The following is a 25,951-nucleotide window of genomic DNA, read 5'->3' as shown; positions in this document are numbered from 1 at the left end:
AAATGCTGGGAAAACCTTCTCCAAAAGCAATGCACCTTCTTCCCTAACTTGTCTGCATGCAGAGCCATGGAGACTGCTTATAAAAATCATTATTTAACCATTTAAGAATGTGCTCTTTTGGTGCCTGTGGGACATACAGCCTGCTTTCCTAAATCAGTATTAATAATGTATAAGAGAAGAGCAGGAAGTATCCCAGGATAGCAGTGATATCAGTAATGGCATAGGAGACAAGACCTGATAGTTTACAGTTTATTGCCTTTCTGTAGTTCAATTTCCTGTGTTTAAGTTCAGCCCCTTTTCAGCACATCCTTGGTAGAGTTTAATAGGAAGAGTGTGAATGATTTAAAATAGTTTCACATCTAATCTATGAACATAGTTGTCAAATTTGTTCCCCAAACCCAAGCTGTACAGTCTCGTCGGTTTTTTCACTGATGCCTTGTGTACCTACTGAGACTAAAACACCTAAATAGTTTATTGAGTTTGGTTTTAGTCCATTAGCTTTGAAGACATTGGCTTAGTCTTCATTCTTTATCATAAAATCAAAAAAGGGACAGAACCAAATATGCAAGCCACTCAGACCTTCCTGTGTAGCATTTTAAAGAATCTTTAATCTCCTGTCTGTCCAGTTCAAACCTCCGAGCTAAAACACAACAAAGCCTGCAATTGTGTTGGCTGAGGGAGAGAGAAGTGGAGAGGCCTCAGAGGGGACATGATAGTTTCCTGCCTAAAAACAAGGCAGAGCCTCCAGGTAGGAGCTATGGGGATATGCATTTGCAGATTATTGCCAGCCTGAGCTTGGGTAAGAGGAACACTGTGGATCAGCTGCATAGTGTATAAACTTCTAGTGATAACTGGAAGTCTGGATATCTGCATGGCTCTAAAACTGCCATTTTGTTTGGAGGAGAATGATCCACACATCTTCGTTCCATTGTACTGCAATGCACAACAAGTTTCATTCAAATGAAGAAAATATGGATGTACCTTTTATTAGAACACATACTTACTTTAAACATTTTTGTAAGTGCTGGGCTGGGTAAAATGTTTTATTTAAGAGAAGAGTTGGAAAAGTGTGTTTTCACCTAATGAGTGAACAAGGGATAAAGAATTTTCCAGTCCTGTATAATCTCTGTGGTTGTGTATCTGCACATTCAAGGCAATTAATCAGAATGTTAAAGAGCCATCAGGCTAAAGATCACAGAAAGCCAGAAATAGTATCACTAGATGATTCAGCATCTTAAGTGTATTAACATTTTATGCTGCAGGAAATCTATATAAGTAAAGCTTAAGGAACAAAACTGGAGTTCCTTTGTAAGGCTTTGCTCTGTTTCAGTGTAGAATATCCCTGAAAAAATATCACTTGCTTTAACAGTGTTGTATAATCTGTGTAAGTGTAGTCACACCTCAGACACAGTAAGTTGGGAAGAAAAATTATGGGAGTTGCTTAGTATGCAGTTAGAAGGAGAACATTTGAAGTGACATAGACCTGTTGGGAGGGATGCTGATGCAGGCAGCGTGGATGAAATCATGCAGTTGGTTTTGAGGCAAGACAAAACCAAATAATATTATTGTGGTTGACTGGTCACCTGATCTTTGCTAATACCAGATAACTGAACTTGGAAAAATAAGAGAATTTGAATAGTTAACAAAAATGAAATTTCATTGGTTCCGTTTTGTTGCTATAAAGACAAATACTCTAGAGGTTAGCATTTCAAGAAATGGTAGCAACTACTACATTGTAGTGGAATGTGTGATAATAATCTGGCATGTATAGCAGCAGCAGCAGCAATACTACTACTACTACTACCACCAATAATAATTATTCAGTGATATGTTGGTTGCTTGTGTCTGATTGTTTTGTGATTGACTGACTTTCTCCTTGAAACTCCTACCAAATCTCTTTCTGACAGGAGCTGTACTCCAAACTGCATTCACTTGGCAAGGTTGAATCTGAAAGTCTGTTAACACTAACCACCCAACTTGTCAAGGAGAAACTGCCTGAATGTGAAGTGGAAGACATTGCAAAATATGAGCAGAACCTCAAGAAGTGGGAAGAGCTACAAATACTTCTCATTGAGAGAGAGAGAGAGATGAGAGAACAGGCTAAGCAGGAAATGGAAGCTAGGAAGCTAGCTAAAGCATCTGCTTAGTACTGGAACTTGGAATGCAGTGGTATGCACTCCTCTGTCAGTGAACTGAAGTGCTTCCCATTATTAATATTTCACTTCAGTCATGCTGCAGGTGTGACTGCTGTATGCAAATAAAGCATCCCATTTTCTCTGTTTCCTGAAGTAAAGCAAATGTGGTTTAGAAATCTTCATCCTGTATATGCTGTGTTTTCTTTCTACCATCAGCCAGGCAAAAGATGGGATAGAGACAACACAAAGAAACAAAGGCATAAGGAGTAGCTTGCCTGTGATGAAAGGTCTAGAGAATGGAAAGAAAAAAAGAAAAGGGAAGAATTTCAAACACGAGTTGTTTCAGTAGGGGTTTCTCACAGGAAAGAATGCCTTTGCTATTCTGAACTGCAGACACTAAGAGGATTAACATATATTGATTGTTTTTTTTTTTTTTCCAACCCATTTAGAAAATTGATGCTTCTGTGTATGGAGTAGGAGGGTAGGAAGCCTAACTCTAGGCTGTTTTTTAAACTATAAAGAGTTTCAGCCTAGTGAGTTAGCACTTGAACATGCATTCAGATGTGTCTTTTACTGTAAGGATGTTAGAAATTTCTGCATTTACTGGTTCTGCTTTGCTCAATTTCTAGTCACTAGTGAAACGTGCAATCACCTCGGCACACACCAAGGAGCCTCATACTGCAGTGCACTTTCCTTTTATATTCTGGGCACTGTTTTGTGAGGTTTTTGACCTAATTCCCTTCACGGTCCCATGCCCCATTCTTCAGATCAGTAAAACAATGTAGCTATTCACAAGAGCACAAGGAAATGGCAAGGGAGGAAAGAATCATAGTGCAATGATTGTGGTTGTGATGCATCAGCATCCATCCCTTCATACATTCCCACTGAATCTTGTTAGCTGCAGCCAGGAACTTTTTGGAATGCATAGTGGGACAAGGTCCTTTAAAACAGGGAGACCTGAGCAACAGCCCTGCTGTAATTGCAGTTTCTTAAGGCAACAGCAACACTGTTGCTTTACCACAATAAATAAGCATTTCAAGTTCTAATGTGCATCTGTGTAGTTTTGCAGTGATAAAACTCACACCACAAACCCACTGTAAATCCAGTGAGAACATGCTGCAGACCTGTGAACTTGTTTTAAGGGTAGGAAAGCATACATTAAATACACCAGACACCTTTCTTAGAATTCCCAGCAAACACACACAGAGTCTGATTGCTTTTTCATGTCCAGGAAACCTGATACTAAGGTCCTTGACCTCCGTCTTGTCAGCAGCTCCCGTAGTTTATCCCATAGAACAATAAGAGAGTGCTGTCTCCAGCCAGGTACGTGGATGATTTTTTGGCTTGTCTAGTAGTGGAGTTTCCTGGAAAACTTTTGAGAAAAGTCTTCTGAATTTTTCTTTTTCCTCTTTCTTGGTCTAAATGCTTTCTGATTACCAGGAGAAGTTAGGGAGCCATTAGGAAGGATAGAAGGCCAAATACACTCTTAAGAACAATTTCCTTAAAACTGGTGGTTTTGAAGAGGTCATAGTCACTCCTAATTGAGACACAAGAGAATGTAGTGTCCCTTCCCTGACCACTATTTTGGTTCTTCAGTTTCAGGACATGGGCTGTAGCTCCTAAGGTTTTGTGATTACTCCTGCATCCAAATTCCTGTATGAGGTTCTCTTTACAGGTCAGCTCTTGGGATCTTCATTACACTACAATTTTACACATTTCTCCTTGGTTATTGTTGGCCTCTTGGCAGCACAAGGAGCCTGTTTCTGTGAGCGCCTCCACCCTCCCTCCCTCAGCCTGCTGGTAGATACACCAGGCTGCTAATGCTAATTGAGCTTCAGCAAGCTGCCAGCTGCTGTGTCCCTGCTGTCTGACAGCACAGGACTTCACTTCCCCCACAACTACCCCTCCTTCCCATTTATTTTGACTTAACTATTACAGCAATAGGAGAAAAAAAACCTTCCTGTGAGCTCTGAGTAGCCTGCTAATGAATATTATTATAGGTTGCATCTTTGTTTTACTCCAGGCACGTGGGTACACTGACCACAGTTTAAAGCATAAACTCAAACCAGTAGATACAACCTTTCTCCGCCTTTTCCTTAGTCTCCTCCCATATCCCTCTCTGCCCTTGGAAGAAGGGGATTTCTTTGCAAAATGCTTTGCAGGCAGCAAATCAGATTCATGGAGCCAGATGAAGGACATCAAACCCAAGACCTGCAGCAGAGGATCCAGATTATTTGTGACATAAACCAAAGCCAAGCCCTCTCATTTATGTGTTCCCTTGGTATCACCCTGAGTGAGATGCCACTTTTGACACTGACCAATTGGACCAACTGCACCCTAGGGACTTTCTTCCCTTTAGGCCCCAGCTAAGTATTTCTCCATGGTCCAGTAGCTACTGTCCTGTTCCTCCCCACCATAGCTTTCACCATGGTCTCAACAGCAACCAGTTTCTAATGTTTTGTCTAGCCAAACTGTTTTCACACCTAGCAAATCCTTACATGTTCTATTAATGTATCTGCACCCTCCTGAATTTTCCAGCAATCCTCATTGCTGCTTCCTTTTTCATCTCGCCTGTGATTCCCTTCAAGTTTCTCCTGTGTATCATCTCACATTTATTTGTTCTCCTTCTCCAAGGAGGCTAGCCATGTCTCTGCCCCGCAGCCACATCTCAGTTGTGCAAGCTGCTTGGAGTACCACGTGCTTGGGCACCCTGAGGTTTGAGGACCATGGGTACAGCTGAATCTCAAGACGCTCAAAACATGTATTAGCAAGTGAAGCTTAAGGGAGGGGAAGAAGGTACTCTCCTCTTTGGTGCTCTCTCCTACCTGCTAGCTTTGAGCAAGGTCAACAGTAAGACAAGTTGTGAGACAGGCTAATTCAGAGACCAGTGCTGTTCAGGCATATGCTCATCTTCCCCAGGAAGACACATACAGTAGCTCTGTACTGAATGCAACAACATGAAAAATCAACAGAATGTCAACTAACTTGGCTTAACTTACCTGCTTTTCTCCTTCCCACCCCAGGAACTCTAAGACTTGATTATTTGCATAAATCATGTTGCATACAGAACCTGTTTTTTTAACTGCTTGCTGAATTACTCTTAAAAAAGAAGTTTGAAGCAGCACCTAGGAGTGAAACTGGGCCCTAAGTAGTCAAAAGCCTTTGTGTCCAAATGCCTGCAGGCATGTGTGCTCTGCTGTGTTCACCATCACCTGCTGTGATGCAACTGTCCACATTTAAAAGGAGGAGGGGCAGGGAAGTCATACAGCTTCTTTTGATCTGCTGCTGCTTAAATGTGAACTCTGATGCTAAGGGAAGAGTGTGGATGTGTATATATATATATATATATATACACATATAAAAAAACAGCTTTGTGCTCTACAAACACAAAAAGCTCTGAGTTCATCCAGCCCTGTTCCCTGGTACTTGATGTTTGATGCAAGCTCACAACTCAGTCAATGAGCACTTTCTCACTAGGATGCTCTCAAGCTTCTTGAAGCATTTCTGGTTCTTGCTGTCCTGTTTCAGACAGCTGTCTAGACCTGTCTGTATGTGAATAGGACTGGCTAAATACTTCCTGGAGGGGACAGACCAAAATCTTTTTTAGTAGTAACACTAGCTCATATTTTTGGAACACCTCTCCTAGAAATGTTCCTTCACATCCTGTTTTCGTTTGACTACAGCTGTGATTACGATTAAAGCTATTGCAGTTTCTCCCTTGTCAGTATATTTCTAAATCACAGTAGTGCATCTTTCTTCTTGCAAGTTTTTAAATAATTTCCCTACTTATTCTGGAGGTTTTATTGCTAAAGGCAGGAGGAAATCTCTCATTGCTATAAGCAGTAGTACATTGGCTTGCATAGTCACTGAGCTGTGACGAGCAGCCCAAATAATACCTGACTGTGGTAGTGTGCGTGGTACAGCATTGCCAGACTTGTACATGCCAAACAGTGTTAACAGCTCTCCCATGTTTTCCTAAGTCTGGGAGAGACCCTTCAACAATATTAGCCAAAAGAAACAGAGGCCAATACAAATACAAAGCCTGCTTGGTATGTTGATAAAGAATTTGGCTGCTCTTAAGAGAAAAAAAGCAGCATCCCAATTCAAACCCATGGCAGACACCAAATATGCTGCTCCTGAGACAAACGAATATGTAACTCTTCCTCCCTTGAGTGTTACTGGCAGAACAGTTCCCAACAAAGCACTGAAGGTCATTATCCATTATTCACAAGAAGAAAATTACATATTTATACCCTTGCAGCTCAAATAAATGTTGCCAGAAGCCTTGCACAGATGGGCCTTATTTATGGTAACACCTGACCTTGCCAAGATAAGGTTACAAAATGCTTTCAGAACGGGTAATATGTTGTGTCCTACACACAGTGCTGGTGTCAAGCACCTGTTCCTTCCCTAAGTGGTCTGTCCCAGCTGCTTGCCTGCCCATCCCAAGGTTCTCTGGTCACCCTTAAACGATAGGATGATGACGCTTGTTAGCTTTGGGTGAAGGTCGTCTGGTATGAGGGGATTTCTGACCTGAGCAGTCATCACTGTGCTGTTGATACAGATGGAAGACAGCCTGGGACACAGGTTAGCAAGTGTCCTCTCTTCCCCTGCCTCCTCAGGAATCTGGAGTCAACAGTTACAAAAGGGAGTTGCACCACTGATTTAGATGGATGCAAGATGCGGTCCTCTAAACAGCATCCACTTTTGCTGAGGTTCCTGGGTCGGTTTATGTACAAACTACAATTCGGCCCTGCAAAGTATATTTGAATATTTGAGCACATCTGTGGAAAGTAGAGTAAAATTTACCTTTTCAGAAATTTAATGATTGGAACTGTTGAAATGAGGAAAAGGCTTTTCAACTGTAGAAGAGAAGCTACTGCTGTATTGCTGACAACCTGAACTTGTGACAGTGACTCACAATAATACCATGGAGAATAAAGTATAGGTCAAACATTAGTGACAAATTATTAATTCAAAAGTAACTTTAGATGCTGAATGTGGTAGAAAACTGTACCACCTACTCTTCATCAGTGTCCCTATGGAAATCAGAATTGTCACTGAACTCAGCTAGCAATTGCATAGTACTGAGTTGTACTACTCTTAAACCTTTCTGATGAACTCAAGTCCATTCTACCCATTCCAAATTGAAAATGCCCCAGGGACAGAAATAACCTTAGAGTTAGAGCCTTAAAGACAAGCACAGGACAAAATTCAGCTTTCAATATATCTTAATATTGCAAATCATGACAATTCCTCCCTTAAGTGATCTGGGCAAAGAAATTTTCAAGCCTGTTCTGATCCTTACACAGGGTAACTCCTGGTATAATTTCATTTTTGGAAACTGTAAACTCTGTCTGGGTATACTGACTTGCACTCTCAAGGAGGGTTCATATTCAGTATTTAATTGGCTTGGTGGTTCAGTTTACCTTCAGCTGTTAAGGAAGTAACACAGGTGAGCAGAGATAAAATAACATGAGGTTTGTAAAAGCTCAATCAAAATTATTTTCTGGACCTTAACAGGTACAGACAATGCAACTCTAGTGCATATAGGCATTGTTATGTATGTTTAGCTTTGTTTGTATTAGGGCATAATACAGGATATATCAATTATCTTTTCTGTGTGATTCACAAGCATAGGTGATGGACCAATCTGCAGTATGATGTGTAAATCATGACATGCAATTGTTTTGGCAGTGAAGCTGGCATCAGATGCACAGTCAACCTCCACCTTGCCAGCAATTCATACTGGGGCTGGTAATGCAGGAATTGTTGAAGCGCAGAAAAGCAGGTGGTAATGATCCATGAGGACCAGCAAAAAATGCTTGTGCAGACTACAGTGCCTGCTGAATTAGTTCTGTAGTTTTCTTCTGGATTTTGTATCTGGTGGAAATGATGCTGAACATAGCAGTCAAAAAACCAGCAAATCTCCCGCTATCATGAGGGCAGTCAGCATTATGCAGCTTCTGGTAGTTTTGGGCTGAATCTGAATCACAGAATCACAGAACTAACTAGGCTGGAAAATATTTGAGAAATAGGTTTTGAGATTAACAAGTCCAACGATGACCTAATACCACTTTGTCCACTAAACAATGGCACTATGTGCCACATCCAGTCTTTTTTTTTTAACACCTCTGGGGACAGCGACCCCACCAGCTCCCTGGGAATTCCAATGCCCAATCACCCTTTCTGTGAAGAAATGCCTTTTAATATCCAACCTAAACCTCTCCTGATGCAGTTTAGGACTATGTCCTCTTGCCCTGTCACTGGATGCCTCGGAAAAGAGCCCAGCTCCCACCTGACTACACTCTCTCTTCAGGGAGTTGTAGAGAGGGATCAGCTCACTCCTGAGCCTCCTCTTCTCCAGGCTAAACAACCTCAGCTCCCTCAGCTGCTCCACACAGGGCTTGAACTCCAGACCTTTCCACAGCCTTACTGACCTTCTCTGGACATACTCCAGCACCCCAATATCCTTCCTAAATTGAGGGGCCCAGAACTGGACACAGGATTTGAGGTGCAGCCTCACCAGTCCTGAGTCCAGGAGGACAATTCCTGTCCTGCTCCTGCTGGCCACACCATTGCTGGTACAGGCCAGGATGCCATTTGCCTTCTTGGCCACCTGGGCACTGCTGGCTCATGTTCAGCTGCTGTCACCAGCACCCCCAGGCCCCTTTCTGCCTGGCCACTGTCCAGCCATTCTGTCCCCAGCCTGGAGGTTGTGGCCAAAGTGCAAGACCCAGATCTTGGTCTTGTTAAACCTCATATTGTTAGCTTCTGGCCATCAATCCAGCCTGTCCAGGTCCTTCTGCAGTGCCCTTGTACCCTCCAACTGATTGTCACTTACTTCCAGCTTGGTATAATCTGCAAATTTGGTCATGGTAGACTCGATCCCCTCATCAAGATCATCAATAAAAATACTAAACAGAATTGGGCCCCAACACTGATCCCTGTGGGACACCACTAGAGCACAAGTGGATGCAGCACCGTTCACCACCGCTCTCTGGGCCCAGCCATCCAGCCAGTTCTTAGCAACAGGTACACCTGTCCAAGCTGTGGGCTGCCAGCTTTTCCAGGAGTGTGCTGTGGGAGACAGTGTCAAAGAAGGCACACATATCACAAAAGAGGATGGTACATGCTAGTGCAGACTAGTCACATCTGTGGAAGATGAACAGTGACTACAAGAGCAGGCATTGGTCAAAAATTGCTTGCTGAATGAAGGACATGGGCAATGCTTATGGGCCCAGAGATGCTTTAGAAAGCGAAGGAGTTTTGTTGCAATGTTGGGCACAAGCTGGATCTATGGCATGTCACTGTAGCTGTTAATCAGAGACCCCTCAACACCTCTTTTTTGCCACATCCTGGGTGTCTTAGGTTGCAAATGCAGGATGTGGCTGGGAGTGTGTGTTCTATTGCCATCTGTTAGAGGTGGGGCAGTTATCTTCTGTTAATTGGGCCACCTGTTAAAACCAGTTGGGGCAGTTTTCTTTATCTCTTCCACAACCAATCTTCCCTCTGGAAAATATCTTCTGTTAATGGGCCATTGAGTCTCACTGCATGACTGATACAATTACATCACCCCATTGTGAGATGCTCCACCCAGGGGGAGGAGCCAAGCATTCCTACCTGGATATAATCTGAGACCGGGAACACCAGAGCAGCCTTTTCCCACTGGATTCCCAGAGGAAGACCTGGCCCAGCTACACCACCACTGGACCTTCAGAGGAAAACTCCACCCTTCTACAGGATCACTGCTTCACCAGAATCATATCTGTCGCTCCAGGAAGACTGCAGCCACCATTTAATGGCACTGCTACCAGCACCCTGATCCACAGGGTGTCAGGTCATGTTCTGACTCTGTCAGTGCTGTTTTGTATTACTGCATTAAAAAAAAAAAACAACCTAATAAAGAACTGTTATTCCTATTCTTATATCTTTGCCTGAGAGTCCCTTAATTTCAAAATTATAATAATTCAGAGGGAGGGGGTTTACATTTTCTATTTCAAGGGAGGCTCCTGCCTTCCTTAGCAAATACCTGTCTTTGCAAACCAAGACACTGGGATCAATGAAAAGCTAAAATTTCCTCCCATCCACAGAACACTAGAAATCAAGAATTAATAGTCTACTGGTCTAGGATGCCACAAGATAGATCCACCATTTTTGATAGACTGAAAAGATCTGATGAACCATCATGTTCCCATCAAAACTGAAATAATACCCCATAAGCTCACTGAATTTGTTAAGCCATGTTGAAGAAAGGAACTTCCATGTGGCATCTAGAAGCAGCAAGCCAAACACCACACACCAGGCAGACCTGGCCCCTGTTACACCTATGCAAATCCAGAACTTTGATATGCAGCTGCAAGTAAATGACTGGGATTGGAGCTTGACCTTGTCTCCTCTGCAGAATCATTTTAATATATTTTAAGTAGCATCAGTTACTCTACCACAAAGCTTAGAAAACCTTGATGTACACATATGCAGAATTATACTTAGGACGTAAGATTTGCAGCACTTGACTTCCTTCATCTAGTCATCATTTTTCCCTATTTCACCATGCTCAAGCCAAGTACAGTATTTCTTATTGTCATAAGAAGCTAGAAATTAACCCTTGGACTCTGGAGATGAATAAGGGCCTGCAAAAGAAAACTGCTGTCTGAGGGTGAAGGAAATCCCACAGTACCTCTGCTTCTCCTGGGAGTGAGCCCCTCTTGCATTTTGCTGCCCCAGCCTTTACCTGCTTTTCATGCCATCACCATTGACTGCTGCACCTCAGTACAGCAGGCATTACAGCAGAAAACAGCTACAAAGGCAGAAAGCCTGATGTTACAGCACCCCTCAACAGAAGTAGAGGAATTCTAACATTTATAGAGTAACAAACTGAACTGAGGGATCATCTTCCCCACACACTCTGTCCCCTCTAACCAAGATGAATGGGCAATAATTGTCAGGAAGGGTCCATGACTACTGGAGACAAGCTACATACTCTTGTTGAACTGCTACAATTTTGGAAAAGACCTCATGGTGGGCTCTGTTTGATGTAACTTTATTTGGCATCATCTGTGACTGTGTACTTATTGAAAATGAGGTGTTTTCTCATTCTGCTGAGGAATACAGGAATGAGAACAACAAAGAGAAGCCATGTCATGGTACGTCATGGTATATGTTTCACAACACAAGATAAAAGTATCCTTCCACATTTATTTTCCAGTTTCTAAAGAGAGATAGGGTTTGTCTGGCATTCAAATAATCACTGATCTTCAGAAAAAAAACCCATAGACTAGGTAATCATGACTAAGAGAAAGGGAGAACTTAAAAATACATACATACACAAAGACAAGAAACATGTCAACACCACTTTACCACTTTTGTATTTTATTGTGGAACTGAGTTTGATTCCTTTACATCAAATATCCTCAATGGAAGAGGGGATATTGCACACAAATATCATAAAAGCACTACATATTACTTTCACTGGAAACTAATTTTCTACATTAGATATGACTGGATAGAATAGAAGTGATGCAGGATTATAAGACATAATACCATACACAGCTGCAGACTGACACAAACACCATTCAGAACAAGAGAGAGGAGGTGTGTGAGGTGCTTCTCAGCCAGCCACAAGACTTTCTTTCCATAGTTCGGAAGATAATGGCTGCATGCAAATGCGTGAAAGCATATTTCAGATTTTGTCTTTTACATTGAGATGACAGCCCAGTCTTGAAGAGGTAGCTCCTGCCTTCTGGAGCTCTTAGTTAGCCTAGTAGAGAGAAGCTGCTCCTTAAATTTCTTTATTTCTGTATTTTATGCCATTGTTTTATTTAGTTACACTTTTTTTAAAGGATTTTTTGTAAAGTCACAACAAAGAAGAGTTTTTTCTTTTTTTTTTTAAATTTTAAATAGGAAACATTTTTAAACCAGGTGAATAATATAATTGCATTCTAAGAAATGCTTACCCCTAGTTGATTTTAGTGTTTTGTTCAATTATTAAGTGAAAAGATGAAAGCTTTTCTTTCAAGGGTAAACATTATATTTTTTCATATTCTAGTAAATCTGGACCAAGAAAATTACTATTTCTCTCAAAAACATCATTACTGAGCAAGAACCTCTGGCGACAGATGAACAAAGAGAAGCGTATGACAGAAATGCTCCAAATGCACAGCAAGTGCTCTTTGGAACTCATTTGCTTGTGTTGGGAGGGATTGAAAATTTAATTAACAAATTTATTAAATCTTAGTAAAAGAGTACCAGAACTCTCCTAAAATGCATAAGCTATCATAGACAATTAAAAAAACCCCAACATTCATATACACAGTTATCTCCATTCACCACAGTATGTAAAATAAGTAAAAAAAAAATCAAAAGTGATTTCTATGAAAGATGGGGTGAAAATAGAGGTCAATGAGTCAGGCCCACCACAGGACTTTGAAAAGGCATGCAAGAGAGGCCCTGTCGAAGTTCAAGAGTGGGATGGGATCCCCAAAGTTAATTCTTCATTGAATTATATGAAGCATTATATTAATAGCATAAAGATCATGACTGGGAATGCTGTTATGGGTAATACCATCATTGAAATGGAGTGTTCTTTGCACTCAGGTACTGAATCTTTACAATTAGAGTAATCAATAACAAACCATGCTCCTAGAAATCTATGCTGATCAACAGCACTCATCGTTAATGTACACAGTACATTTTGATGACTGTTACACTAAACTAGTTGTGTAGTACTAGGATTAGCACAGGTAGATTAGATCCACAGGCAGGAAAGTCATTAAGGGCAAGAGGGGCCAATGGAGGAGCTCATTGCTGTGTTGAATCTAGATGCCATTGCCATTTGGAAGGGAATGGATGGAACAGGTATTACAATACCTCAGAATAGCCAGACCAGGGTTTTAATATTCTTGTAGCAGCAAAAAAAGCAAATGCACATGTAACTGTCTAATTATCATTATTATTTCAGAAGTAAAACAAATGCTTCAGCCATCATAAACTTGCTTGGGCATATTTAAGGCTTGATTCCAATTTAATTTACAGTAGGATCAGATGACTGTAACTTCCCTGACAGTAGTAAAATTGCTCCTGATTCACAGGAGTAAGTGGCATAAGTGAGATTAGTCACAAAACCACTGCTGTACTTAAAACAATTTTCTACCAAAGCAGAGATACAAACCATTTCAGGTGTTGTCAGAAAATCAGAAAATCTGTTCCCACCCACTCAAAAGGTTTGAATTCTGACCTATATAATAAAATAGACAAATCAGAAAGAATTGTAGAAACAGTACAACTGTTCTGCCAAAAATTTTGCAGAACATAGCTGCAAAATTATACAACATAGTCTGCAAAGATACTCCATATCTTTGTAGACTATGTATTACAAAAGCATTCTTAAGTGAATGACATGAGCCCAGCAAACATGCTTGTTTTCACAATACACTTCCATCTGCCTTTTGTGCCATAGTCACTCTGAGTTATTCTTAACTACTGGAAAGGTATAGCAATAAATAAAACAGCATTGCTAGAGAAACCTAAAAAAAGAAAAATTATTATTGAAAATAAATCAAAACCCCAACCAGTGACAAACAGTAATTCACAGCATTAAATGGGCATGAGAAGCCCACATTTACAAGACCCTAAACCAGTATTAAAAAACCCTCATAAAAATTAGGAGTGCAAACATACACCTATTAAACAAAAATATCCTAACAATGTAAAATTGAAATAAATTATAAGTAGAGAAAATAAAATGAGGTCATAATTCACTACATTGTAAAACTTAATACCAGTCATAATGATGATTCATAAACCAGCACATTAAGTCTGTGCTGTAGCCTTTACACCTTCTCAAATTCAGCATTGCAGACCTTCTGCAATGCAGCAAGATCTTTTAAATTGGGGTAAAATTTCTGAGACTAAAAAATCCAAACTGTCTTAAATCACAGAGCAGTGGTGCTGTTCCTCTGCAAGCAGCCTAGAGAAGGAAAAGAAGGGAGACATAAAGAAGGAAAGGAAAGGAAGAAAAAAAGAATAGTAAAGGAAGAGGCAAGGAAAGGAAGAGGAAAGGAAGTGAAAGAGTGAAAAAAGAGGAAATGAGAGGAGGAGAGAGAAGTAAAGGAAAGAGAAGGAGAAAAGGAAAGAATAGAAGAAAGAGGAAAGCAAAGGGGAAGAGAAGGGAAAGGAAGGGAAGAAAAAGGGAAGAGAAGGGACTTATTTCAGCTTATTGCTTGTTCTATCATTTTTCAAGATCTTGTAAGGGTTGAGAATGTAGGTTACAACCTTTTAAGTATTGGGCAATCAACTTCTCAAATCCCATTTTCTGTCATCATCAACAGAATAATTTTATGAGGGTATCCTTCCATACCTGTCTCCTGAAAAAGGTATTGACAGTTGACTGTTTTCAATAAATTTTACCTCAATATCCATTCTCAATAGAATCTTAAACAACACTACTCATTTATCTTACAGAACTACTAAAAAGAATACCTTCACCTGAAAAATTTTTCTTTGCATTTACCTGTAAATGAAAATGTTTGTTACAAATCATGTATTAAAAGTTCATGCAGCACTAAAAAGAAAGGCTTCTGTACATTTGTTCCCATGTTCACTCTTAAATTAAACAAATAAAATCAGGTAAGACAAAGGAAGGCTGAATACTGTACAGGCTCACAGGTAACCTTTTGAATCATTCTGAATGTTTCACTTAGTTTTGTAACTCTGATACTGGACACCACTTCAATCTTGCTTCCACAGTATGAAAGGAGCCTTCAAAAAAAAGCTCATCTTGCCTTGTTGAGCTGTCCAGGTGCATCAATGAAGTGTTCACGTAACTAATATATGTAATTCAGAGCACCAAACCACTTGACCAGTCAGATAAGTTCCTAATACCACACATGCACACTCACGCTTCTTTACTGGTGTAACTATGATCCTACACAGATGTTTTATAAATTTGCTGTCTCAGCATTAAAAAATAAGTGCATCAAGTTTCTTTGTACATTCAAGTCACTTTCTAAGGCAAATTGTCTACTGTATGTACTCCCGACCGCTTTGGTATTTTGCTTCAGTTAATCGACAGTGGACATGGGTGTTCAAGCATGTGGACTGGTCAGTTCTGGCTGGAGTGAGCGGGCTTTCGCTGGAAGCATGCCTTAGACCAACAATTCTGTATGTTGTAAGAAAGGTTTTAGACTTCTGGATGGGGTACAGGCTACATGCATATTTGGCCTATGATTGTTACATTGTGTCAGTATGCAGAGTTCAAATTAAAGTGAAAAGCTGCTGATGAGTGATTAGGTCATACATCCCTTCCTAGCCATGTTCTCTTTCTTTTTATATTTGAGCTAACTTAATTCTTTAAAAAAAGGATCCCCATAGTGATAGCTCATATTGATAAAAATTTAAAACTTTCTTCTCATGTGAGAACATAAGCAGACTGTAGTAAGCGATACATCTATTGCCATGCGACTAATGCAGACCTAATAATTAACTACTTTCTCCTCCTACCCCTCTCTCTCTTTCTTTGTGTTTCTTTAGAGGGCAAATACCTCTACCTGGCAAAAGTCAATTGGGGTTGCTAGTGCATGGTTTCAAAACGTTGATGCAACTGGATCTGTATTTTCGCGGTAATTTGTACTCTACTATGGGAATACTGTTATTTCCCTTAGCAACCAACAAAGACTGAAAAATATTAGTGACTTGCATCACTGTGACACAGTATAGCATTTGGCAGGTATATAGTTCAGCAGTTGAAAGAGATGACTTGAATTTTCAGGAAAGGTGTTTTCAAACTGAAGAATTTCTGGAAACAAAGTTGAATCTTGTGATGCACAGCCTTGTTTTTACAGTTCAATCTTGCATGCAGGAAAAGATTCATCTTGCATAACAACAGTGCTGCTGCTTGCCAAAACCATGATGTTGAGATCCTGCTGTTTCTCATGGGTCTCTTGATACCATTCCCTCATCACTTCTGAGTCATGGGTTGGGATTAAAGTCACCTGCAACATGAAATAAAAGTCCTGTTGAATGGACCATAGAAACAGTTGATAGGCAAAATGTCTTTTCAAGAAGCCCCAGCCAACAAGTATGTTTCCCTTTTGGAAAGAGTGAATTTTTATGCAATAAATACTTGAATAAATAGATGAATAAAAAGAAATCAACACGTAGGTAAAGTAGAATGACTGAAAATAAGGTTTATCAAAATAAAATGTTGGTTTTGTAAGGTGCTGTTATAAATAACTATGTAGTTGTTGGCTTTTGCTATTATGTATTAGCTTTGGCAAATTATTATTAATCTCCGCGATTTTGATATAGTACAATTTTTAACCACTTTTACGATGCATTTAATATAGTATAATTTGTCAGCTTTTTGTGGCCAGTGCCTTGGTCCCTATCTAACTTGTATATTTTAGTGTGATAAACATAAATTGTAGTTTAGGCTTTCGCAAAATATTAAAGTGGATGATATGTGTTAACTTTTGCAAAATAACTGTAATTGTAGAATAATAACTATTGCCTTTATTTTTGTAACTAACTGACAGAAGTGAGAATAACAGATGGATTTGTGAAATAGCTGATGTTGATTTAAAATATTTGTGGAAATAGCTAAAATGGTCTGCATGGTCAGATAACATTTGAAGAACAGATGTTAAGACCCCTGCCACTGCCCCTTTGACTATCACTATTGCCTGCTGAAACCAGAGAAGTGAAACACAACTCTCAAAATCACATCCATGATTACTGCACATATTCTAAAAAGATGGGTCAGGGGTCGGACTAAGCTAAAGAATCCCTGGAACATGTAAAGAAGTTTAAAGAAATGCTTCAATATGTTTAATCTTTATGAATATGTATTTGACTAATGCAATGAAAAAGTATTTAAGAAGACTTGCTATGATTATCTGGTGTGCCTCTAGCTATGGCTATGCACCCATTGCTGTTTACTGTCCCTTTTATCCCTTAATAAACTTTTTAAAATGTTGAAGAGCAAGGCTTGTTTCTCACAGTGCTGAGATGCAGTTTTCAAGAGAAGTGTAAGGTTGTAATCTGCACTGATAACTCTTTGGATTATAGAGAAATATTTTGTTCACTTTTTCATCATAATGGAAAGGCACATGAAGTTTCCAAATGCATGTAATTACTCTATAAAGTGTGAAACATTTCTTCCCTACTTAAAACTGCAACAATGCCAAACTCAGATCATATATGTGGTGTAGTAAAATTATGAGATGGCCAGCTGGCCCTATAAGCCAGCTCTCAACTGTTTTGAAAACCAGGAACTGGTCTGAAGGGAGTGCAGTACAGCTCTGTGCTTCACACATCATCAATAGTTTCACTGGTGCCCAGTGTGGGGGCCTGCTGGGGTTTAGGATTCTTCCTTTTGTTTCTTTCTCTCAAGTAATTTTCTCCCATGTGTGTTGGTAGGAGACAATACGAATGGGGTACTTAAGAGAGGCAAAAGAAGTTGCCACATCTCAGGGGAAGAGTGCAGCTAGCTACTCTCTCTTTTTACCTGGTGGTTTGTCTGGGAAGGACAGAGATACTGGGAGAATTGGTCTGAGTAAAAGGTGTTGGGTGCAGGTCCTCTTTCCTCTCACCATATTCTCCATTCCAAAGAAGGTTCCTGACTTACTTGGCAGACACCCATCTTTCAAACCAACTCAGGGCCCCATTCTCTGGCAGCCACCATCTGTGCCAGAAGTGCTCCAGTTCTCATAGCTGAGAAAGGTTAGATTTCCAGGTTGAGACAGAAATGAAGAGCCTACCTGCATGTTACTCTCCCACTGTGCCTTGCCCTCCAGCAGGGAGTCCAGAACAGCCCTGCTTGGCTCCTCGGCCGCAGCATCATTCCCGCTCACCACATAGTAGGATGACCGCACCCTCTTGAAAAACTCAACGTCAACATTCTTGCTATTGCTGTGGTTGGGAATGTACACCAGATCCAAATACACTGGAGGTCCTGGAGGCACTGCTGTCGATTTTGCCACCTTAGTATTCCCAGGTCCTTTGGAAATCAAACAACAAAAGAATATATGACAGACTGGTTAAAAGCATGCGTTTATTAATTACTTTTATTACCACTGAGGTGAGATGTGACCAATTATGGAATTACCCACCTACATATTATGACATGTTACAGCTTTGTTGTACCCCAATTATAATTGCAATGGGAGGAAAAACCTGAAAAACTGGAACTATATAAAACAATAAAAAATCAATACCACATAACAAAAACTTTGCTGAACCTTTTCCAGTAATATACTACTATTATCCAACAATTACTATGCTGGGCTGTGATTACTGAATTATCATTCAGTAAATGGTGCTATTATTTTCCTGATGAAGAAGTGCAGCTTTTTGAAAGTCTAGGATATGACTGATTATAAAATCTAGTATCACACAGGAAGCCATGAAAATTTGAAGCTGTCCTGAAATCTGAGGTACATAGCAAGACATGATAGCAATTGATGTGCTCAGGCTGCCTTACAGATGCATCAGGAAGCTACTACTACGTGAGCACAAAGAGGGTCAAGGAGGAACTTGGAAGGAGGAAGTTGCAAAGCAATTCAGTGAACAGAGTCGAGTATTTGTCTGCCTGCTGTGTCCTTATTTGCATACACGAATTAGCCACTTATCACAAAAAGTAGGGGGAAGTGTTTCTTTGCTGCTGTAAATAGTATATACAGTACTTGTTCCAAGAAGAAGAGCTTCAGTCAAGATGTAGTGCAACATGTAAACACATGAAAACTATTACACAAAAAAATTGCATCTTTTGCTCTAAAATCATGGTGTAAGCTAAAAATCAGGTTTCAGCCAGTAATTTTACCCAGATGATCAACATTTATGCTTTATTAGCTTTCTCATGTTGATTAAGCTTGGTAAACAATTATCTGAGCAATATGATCAATTTAGGGTCAAACATTGCAAGGCCAGGAAACTTCCTTACAGTTGTCTAGCATGTTCTAACACTCACCACAGGGCAAAATGCCAAATGAAGTGATAAGATTTCCTGATTTAGAGTGGTTTTGCTATTGGTTTTGTTACAAAATATTTTATCATCTTTGATGATAAAAAAAATCTCTGATGTCTTTTATAATTTTGCATACCAACAATGATTAAGATATTTGTTGCTATATTTTTATAATTTTACGTCAGCTGATATAATGGCAAACTAACAACACTGCAGCAACTAAGAAAATCATAACACCAGGACATTGTTACTTGTCTTTACCTGTGGTTGCAGTCTTTGCTGACTTGGATGTTGTTGTATTTGCTGCATTCTTGGTATCCTTATCTTTCTCTTCCACTCGAGACTTTACCTCTGGATTAGAGATATTTTTGGTTGTCTTCTCCACAGATTCCTTCTTTTTTGGAGAAGCTGTTCTGGAAATTTTGTCTAAAGATTCTTTTGTAGCTGGCTTTGGTGAAGCTACTTGTTTTGATTTACCATCACTTTTTTTAACAGGAGAAGATGACTTGGTCTTTGTACCCTGCTTTTTTGTCTTTGTCTTTTCTTTGAGGTCCTTCTTCAAAGGTTTGCCTAAATTCTGTTCAACTGGCAGAGCCTCTGGATCAACCATGGTAACATCAGGATGCCTGGGGGAAGGGCTGCGATCCTGCATTGGGACAGGTGGTGGATCAATGTGTTTGTATGTAATTGTCTTGTCCGTTGGAATGGTTTCTGACTCATCTTCTGAGTCAATGTTAGCATCTGCAGTGATGGAAGGGCATTCCTCCGTCTCCGGGGGAACATCCGAATCGGTCTGAGATGGGGCAGACTCACTCACAGATGTGGGAGGAGTTTCATCACACTGCCGCCCTTGCTGCTTTCCCCCAGAAGGAGGCTGAGCTCCCCCAGACTGAGTTAATGGCTTCTCTTGATGTTGAGACTGTTCTTCACTTGCAAACCACTCAAGGGGATTTGGGTTGATAAATGAAGGTGAAAGTTCAGTTTTGGGATGCTTATATTCACAAGAGGACACAAGGCATAAGTCAACATCTTGACGGGATTCTGCTAATGATTTACTTGGAGTAAAATGTGCATTTTCTTCGTAGGAATAGTTGGTAGCTTCGGGTGACCTCCCAGTGGTAGCTCTCCCAGTTGTCTCAAATGAGTAATCTGTGGCTTCAGGTGAACTGTAGGCTTTCTCAGTTGTCTCATAAGAGTAAGTAATGGCCTCTGATGACCTGGTGGTTCTCCCAGTTGTCTCATAGCAGTAGCCAACAGCTTCTGGTGACTTTGAGGTTTTCCTTGTTGTCTCATAGGAATAATCCATAGTATCAGGTGATCTGGTAGCTTTCCCAGTTAAGTCATAGGAATAATCTGTGGCTTCAGGTGATTTGGTGGTTTTCCTAGCTGTTTCATAAGAATAATCTGTGGCCCCTAGTGACCTGGGGGTCTTCCCTGTTACCTGATAAGAATAAGCTGTGACCTCAGTTGACCTCATATTTTTTGCAATTATCTCATCTGAATAGTCTGTAACCTCGGGTGACCTAGTAGTATTCCTGGTTATCTCATAGGAATAATCTGTGGTCTCAGGAGACCTAGTAGTTTTTCTGCTTGTCTCATAGGAATAATCCATGCCTTGAGGTGATCTGGTAGATTTTCCAACTGCTTCATAGGAATAGCTGATATTCTCTGGTGACCTCGTAGTTTTCTCTCTGGCCTCATATGAATAACTAAGTTCTTCTGGTGACCTGCTGCTTTTCTCTGAATCTTCTTTATCTGGGCTGAGTAAAGGCTCTGGACTGTGCTTTGATAGGGGTTCCTGATAACCAAAGGCTGTGACAGAAGACACTCGCTGTGACAACAAAGGTGTGTGACGAGCTGACACTGCTTCTGTGATTGCAGGAGGTGAATCTGGAAAAGTAGGAGAATACAGGGGAGAAGCTTCCCTTGGAGTTAGTGGAGACAGGTCAGATTTTGGTGACAGCTTTTCTCCCAGGGTCTGTACCTTTTCTGAGGTAAAAGAAGAATGCAGTGACATCTCTCTGGGTGGAACACCACCTGAAAAAGTTTCCTCTGGCAGTGGTGAAGCTACCTGGGAAGGTGTATGAGCTGATGAAGTTGAGGATGAAGCTTCAATTTGAGAAACTGAAATAATTTCTGAAATATCTTTCTCTTGACAGTAAGATGACTGTTCCACAGGTGAAATCTTCTGTGCAAAAGGAGACTCTTGTATATCGGAAGGGCTGTAATCTACTTCCGTTGGTCCGTTTTCAGATATATGGTGTACACTAGTGCCTACAGCAGGATATTCTGGAGACTGCCTGCTAAAATCCATTGCTAAAGACTGCTCAGGTGACTCCCGACCATATTCTACTGGCATAGCTGACTGCTCAGGAGATCTGTGATCAAGCACTGGTGTTCTTGATTTTGCAGTTTTAGGTGAAAAATCCGGTGGAGAAATTGACATAGGCCTTGGGCACTCTTCTTTAGATGGAGACATTTCTGTTTCCTGAAAAGTTGTTGGTGTTTGTACAACTGACACTGAAAGGGAATCATCAACTTCAGTAGAGTGGGGAGAACCAACCTCAGCATGCAAAGAAGGAGATACATCATCAGTAGTTGGTTCTGGAAATGAACTAGTGGCAACAGATGCTGTAGAGACAGAAGCTACTCCTTCTATATGGGAATAGGTGTCTTCTGCAACAACCTCATCAACGGGAGTTGCAGACTTGTCAGAGACAGTGCCTTCAGAAATTGACATTTTGGTATCTTCTTTTAAAGAACCAAACTGACTGATATCTATTTGAGTTGGTGAGAGATCACCTGCTAACTTCCGCTCATCCAAGACCAGTGAAGACTGGGAGCTGCTGGGTTCTGTATCCTCCATTTTCCTTTCCAGGCTGAAGCCTTCCTTAATTACCATGAATTCCATGCTTTTTTCATCTTGTTTTTCTTGGAAGAGGCCCACAGAACTTGCTTCAGAAGCTGGGCTCATCTGAATGGGTGATTTGTCTTTTTCAGGTTTCCCCTCAGAAGGACTTCCATAATCTCTGGTGGGAGACTTTAAATCAGCACTCAAAAATGTATCATAAGTGGTCTCTGACCCTATCAGTGGAGGACTCCGCAGAGGCGAGAGAACCTTTTCAATAGGAGATTCTGAATCTGGTACGGGCTCATCCATAGGGCTTATTCTGCATTTCGCAGACTCATCTTTGACTTCACTGAACTCAAAGCTAACAGGAGCTTCTGTTGACTTTTCACTGGTTTCAGAGGGAAGCTGACTGGACTTTTCATCAGTGGGAGACTGATAATAAGGTGTGTGGCCAGCACTACCAGCAGCAGACTGTGATGGGGATGCTACTTCTAATGTTTTATCTTCAGGGCTTGCACAGTGCTCTTCAGCAACTTCTTGGTGTACATCAGGCAATTTAGCAGTGGGGACAGACTCAGAAGGAACCTTGATCTCATTAGGAGTGAGCGAAAAATTCACACTGCGTTCACTCAGTGGTGTTTTGGCAACAGGCGATGGAGGGGACAAACTGTCAGCTGGACTCTTGGCTGAACTATATTTTCCACCATATTCTTGATAGGGTTCTTTGATTTCTAATTTGTCAGTGCCTTGGATTTCACTTTCTCTTTGCCGGTATACATCTTGGAATGCAGATTTGCAGAATTTGTCTTCTTCTAATGAAGAGGGTGGTGAGATGGTGGAAGCTGAGGCATTATAATCCTTACCTTCTGTGGCTTCTGTTTTGGATCCTTCAGATAACCCATTAAAAGCATCTGGAAGTGGAGAAAGTTTAGGTCTGCTGAACTCTTGAGAGTACAGTGATGTCTCGTGCTTGGTAATGCTCACATATTCCTGAGAGGGTGACTCGCTTTCCTCATTGTTAGTTTCATCACTCATGACATCTCGGGGTGTTGACATTTCATCCATTGGAGTTGGTTCACTGGATATTTCAATGGTGGACTGTGTGTAACCTGAAGTAGCAGTGAATTCCTCAGGTTGATCTTCTCTATTTTCTTCATCAGAAACAGTGGCTTCACTCTCTGAACCACCAGGTAGTGTCTCATCATGGATAGAAGAAGCTGGTTCAATCACTGGAGACTGAGACTCTGAGCGTTTAATTGGTGTAATTATGAGTAAGCCATACTTATCCTCGGCTTCACCAGATTCTGCAGCTTTGTCTACCACAGAGATCACGTAATCTTCTTCAGCTTCCGTTTTTTCAGTTTCCTCTTCATCTCTGATGTCTTCTGCTTTGTCTTCCTCATCTTCTTCAGTCTCTTCAGTTTCTGCCTTTTCTATTGCTTCTTCCCCGTCTTCTTCAGCTCGTTCATCGGATGTCTCATAATCTGCCTTTTCAACATACTTTTCGTCTTTTATGATAGTATCTACTTGAGTCATTATTTTTTCTGAGCCACCTGGAATTTTTCTTGGTTCTTCCATATATGGTTTTGTGGTATCTAGTTGTGTTTTTTCTACTTCATTTTCATCTCGTTCTTCAGCTTCTTCTGTCTCTGCCTTTTCTTCATAATCTGCTTCAGATGATTCTTCCAAGCCAGTTCCCTCATCTTCAAACTTTTCATTGTCATCTACTTTGTGTTTTTCCACAGGCTCCAATTCTTCAGGTGTCTGTTCACACTCACCCTCAGCTTCTGTGGTAGTTATGCCTTCATCAGATGACTCAGCAGGTCCTTCATTATCCATTTTTTCTTTTTGTACTTCAAAGGTGTCTTTTTGTACTGTACCAGTGAGTTTCAGATCATCCTTTATAAGTGCAACTTGAGATTTTGTTTCTTTTATTGTTTCTACTTCTTCAGCTTTTAATTCCTCAAAATCCTTTGTTAAATCCTCTGGTGAAGACATAAGGGATCTCTCTGCTTCAAGCTCCTTTCCACCGGCTGTAATTTCTGCAGCTGCTACAGTTGTGGCTCCAACTGCTGCAAGGGCAGCTTGTGCTCCACTGACTTTTAGGTCCTTCTTCACACTTTTTACTTTTCCTTTTTCCTTTGGCTTTCCAGCAGGTATTGCTTCTTTTTTAGCAGGTTCCTCCTTCTTTTGTGGCTTAGGCTTTGCTGCTGTTTTTTTGGCTTCATTTGAAGGAGTAGCTGTCTTCTTTGTTTCTTTAGGAACCTTCTTGATGTCCTTTTTGGCTTCTTTGTCTTCCTTCTTTATTTCCTTCTTCTCTTCTTTTTTAGCTTCTTTTTTAGCTTCTTTTGTTGAAGCTTCTTTCTTTATTTCCTTCTTAGTTTCCTTCTTCTCTTCCTTTTTCACCTCTTTCTTAACTTCTTTCTTGATATCTTCTTTTTTTTGTTTTTCCTCTTTTTTGATGGGTGTTTTCTCTTCTCTTTTAGAAATCTCTTTCTTTGGTTTTTCTTTGTCCTCTTTCTTTTCTTCGGGTTTTGCTCTGACTTCCTTTTTCACTGTCTTTTCCTTTGACATTTTTGGTTTTACATCTGTACTTTGTTTTTCAGGAATTTCAGATTTCACTAGTTGTTCTTCCTTACTTGCTATGTCTTTTTCCACCGTTATTGGTTTGGTCTCTACTTTTGCTGGTTTTTCTTTTTTAACTGGAACTTTTTCTTTGCTTTCCAGCTTCTGAGGCTTTTCTGGTAGTGGACTAGGCTTCACAGGCTCTGATGTTTCGTCTTTAGATTCCTTTCTGACAGGCTTATTTGGTGGTGTCTTTGCAGCAGGCTTCAGACTCTCCTTGCTATCTGTTCGTTGTTTCAATTTCGCTTGTTTCACAGCTGGACTAGCAATGTTCCCAGTTAGGTCTTTTTGTGTAACCATTGGTTGTTTAAGGAAGTCCAAGTGTTTGAGTTTTTCTAGTCCCTCTAGAATATTATACTGGGTGCTGTTTCCAGGAAAGAGAACTCGGATTATTTTTTCTGCAGGATTAGCTGGATGCCACACAATCAGGGATGAGACAGAGGTGAAATAGGATAATGGAATGTCTAGCTCTTGGCCATTTGGTAGCAGGAATTCAGCTTTATCCTTGTTAGTACCACTCCACTGCTGCATAAAATATTGCATCTCTTTGCTATTTTTGACAGGATTAAGCACATACATCTCAAGTTTGCCAACTCCCATTTTCTGAAATAAAATGATAGGGTCAATGGTATTTCCTGTATTTCTGAAGAGAGGTTCTGGTTTCATAGACAATTTATTTAAATACTGGAGAGTAAAACAAGCTTCTTCTACACTCCTTTTTACTCTGAAATTAGGATCCAGGTTCTTCAGGTTCTCAGGTACATTAAGGAACACAACTCCTAAATCAGGTGAGATCAGATTTTTCATCCAGTCACTGTTGGTAGTAGACCCTTGAGACTGTTCCTCCTCCAGTTCAGCTATCTTTCGCTGAAGCATGCTATTGATTCCTGGCAGATTGTCATCTCCGATGTGAGTGAGCAGAATGGAATCTACCCTGTCCAAGTGCCGGATAAGTTTCCAAAAACAAGATTTTCTTTCGGATCCTCCATTGATAAGCATATTGAATCCATTCACTGCGAACAATGCAGAGTCCCCTCTTCCCCCTGGGAAAATGTAACAGCAGGGTTTGGAGAGCTTCAAGAAACCTCCTGAGGTTGGAGGTTCCAAAATGTCAAAAGGTGATGGCACTTCTACTGATTCTGACAGATACTCTGTGAATTCAGAGAGTCCTTCCATCTCAGGCAATATGGAAGCTGAGTTGAGTTTAATGTTAATGAAGTCTTGAAGGTTGTGTCTGTCAAGGTTGGAATTTTTCCAGTCCCCTTCCTCAGGGCAGAAAAGAGTTAGACTGGCTTTGTTAGCAGGGTGTGTGGTGCTCAACAATTCACCAATCTAGGGTTATAAAACAAAAACACAAGAAGATGCACACAAATGTAT

The 25,951-nt window shown here is 40.6% G+C and overlaps 2 protein-coding genes across 4 annotated transcripts in view; one reads left to right on the top strand and one right to left on the bottom strand.

The window, feature by feature from the left end:
• Positions 1-2,317, top strand: part of MRPS27 (mitochondrial ribosomal protein S27) — a 43,910-nt gene extending 41,593 nt beyond the window's left edge. For 2 of the 3 annotated variants that reach the window (XM_053932944.1, XM_053932943.1), the window contains one exon: positions 1,908-2,317. In XM_053932944.1, coding sequence (XP_053788919.1) covers positions 1,908-2,147 — 240 coding nt within the window. In that variant the 3' untranslated portion in view covers positions 2,148-2,317. Of the gene's footprint in view, positions 1-626; positions 749-1,907 lie in introns of all 3 variants that reach the window. The other variant, XR_008428838.1, reaches the window with a different exon arrangement.
• A 9,173-nt stretch (positions 2,318-11,490) lies between these two features.
• MAP1B (microtubule associated protein 1B) overlaps positions 11,491-25,951 on the bottom strand; it is a 76,343-nt gene continuing 61,882 nt past the window's right edge. The window contains exons 5-8 of the mRNA XM_053932942.1: positions 20,208-25,906; positions 19,360-20,153; positions 17,894-18,132; positions 11,491-16,126 (exon numbers count right to left, since the gene is read on the bottom strand). Of these exons, the coding sequence (XP_053788917.1) occupies positions 15,971-16,126; positions 17,894-18,132; positions 19,360-20,153; positions 20,208-25,906 (6,888 nt within the window). The 3' untranslated portion in view covers positions 11,491-15,970. The remainder of the gene's footprint in view (positions 16,127-17,893; positions 18,133-19,359; positions 20,154-20,207; positions 25,907-25,951) is intronic.

This window comes from Vidua chalybeata, chromosome Z (assembly GCF_026979565.1).
Source record: "Vidua chalybeata isolate OUT-0048 chromosome Z, bVidCha1 merged haplotype, whole genome shotgun sequence".
NCBI classification, from domain to species: Eukaryota; Metazoa; Chordata; class Aves; order Passeriformes; family Viduidae; genus Vidua; species Vidua chalybeata.
This window is presented reverse-complemented; position numbering and strand designations above follow the sequence as displayed.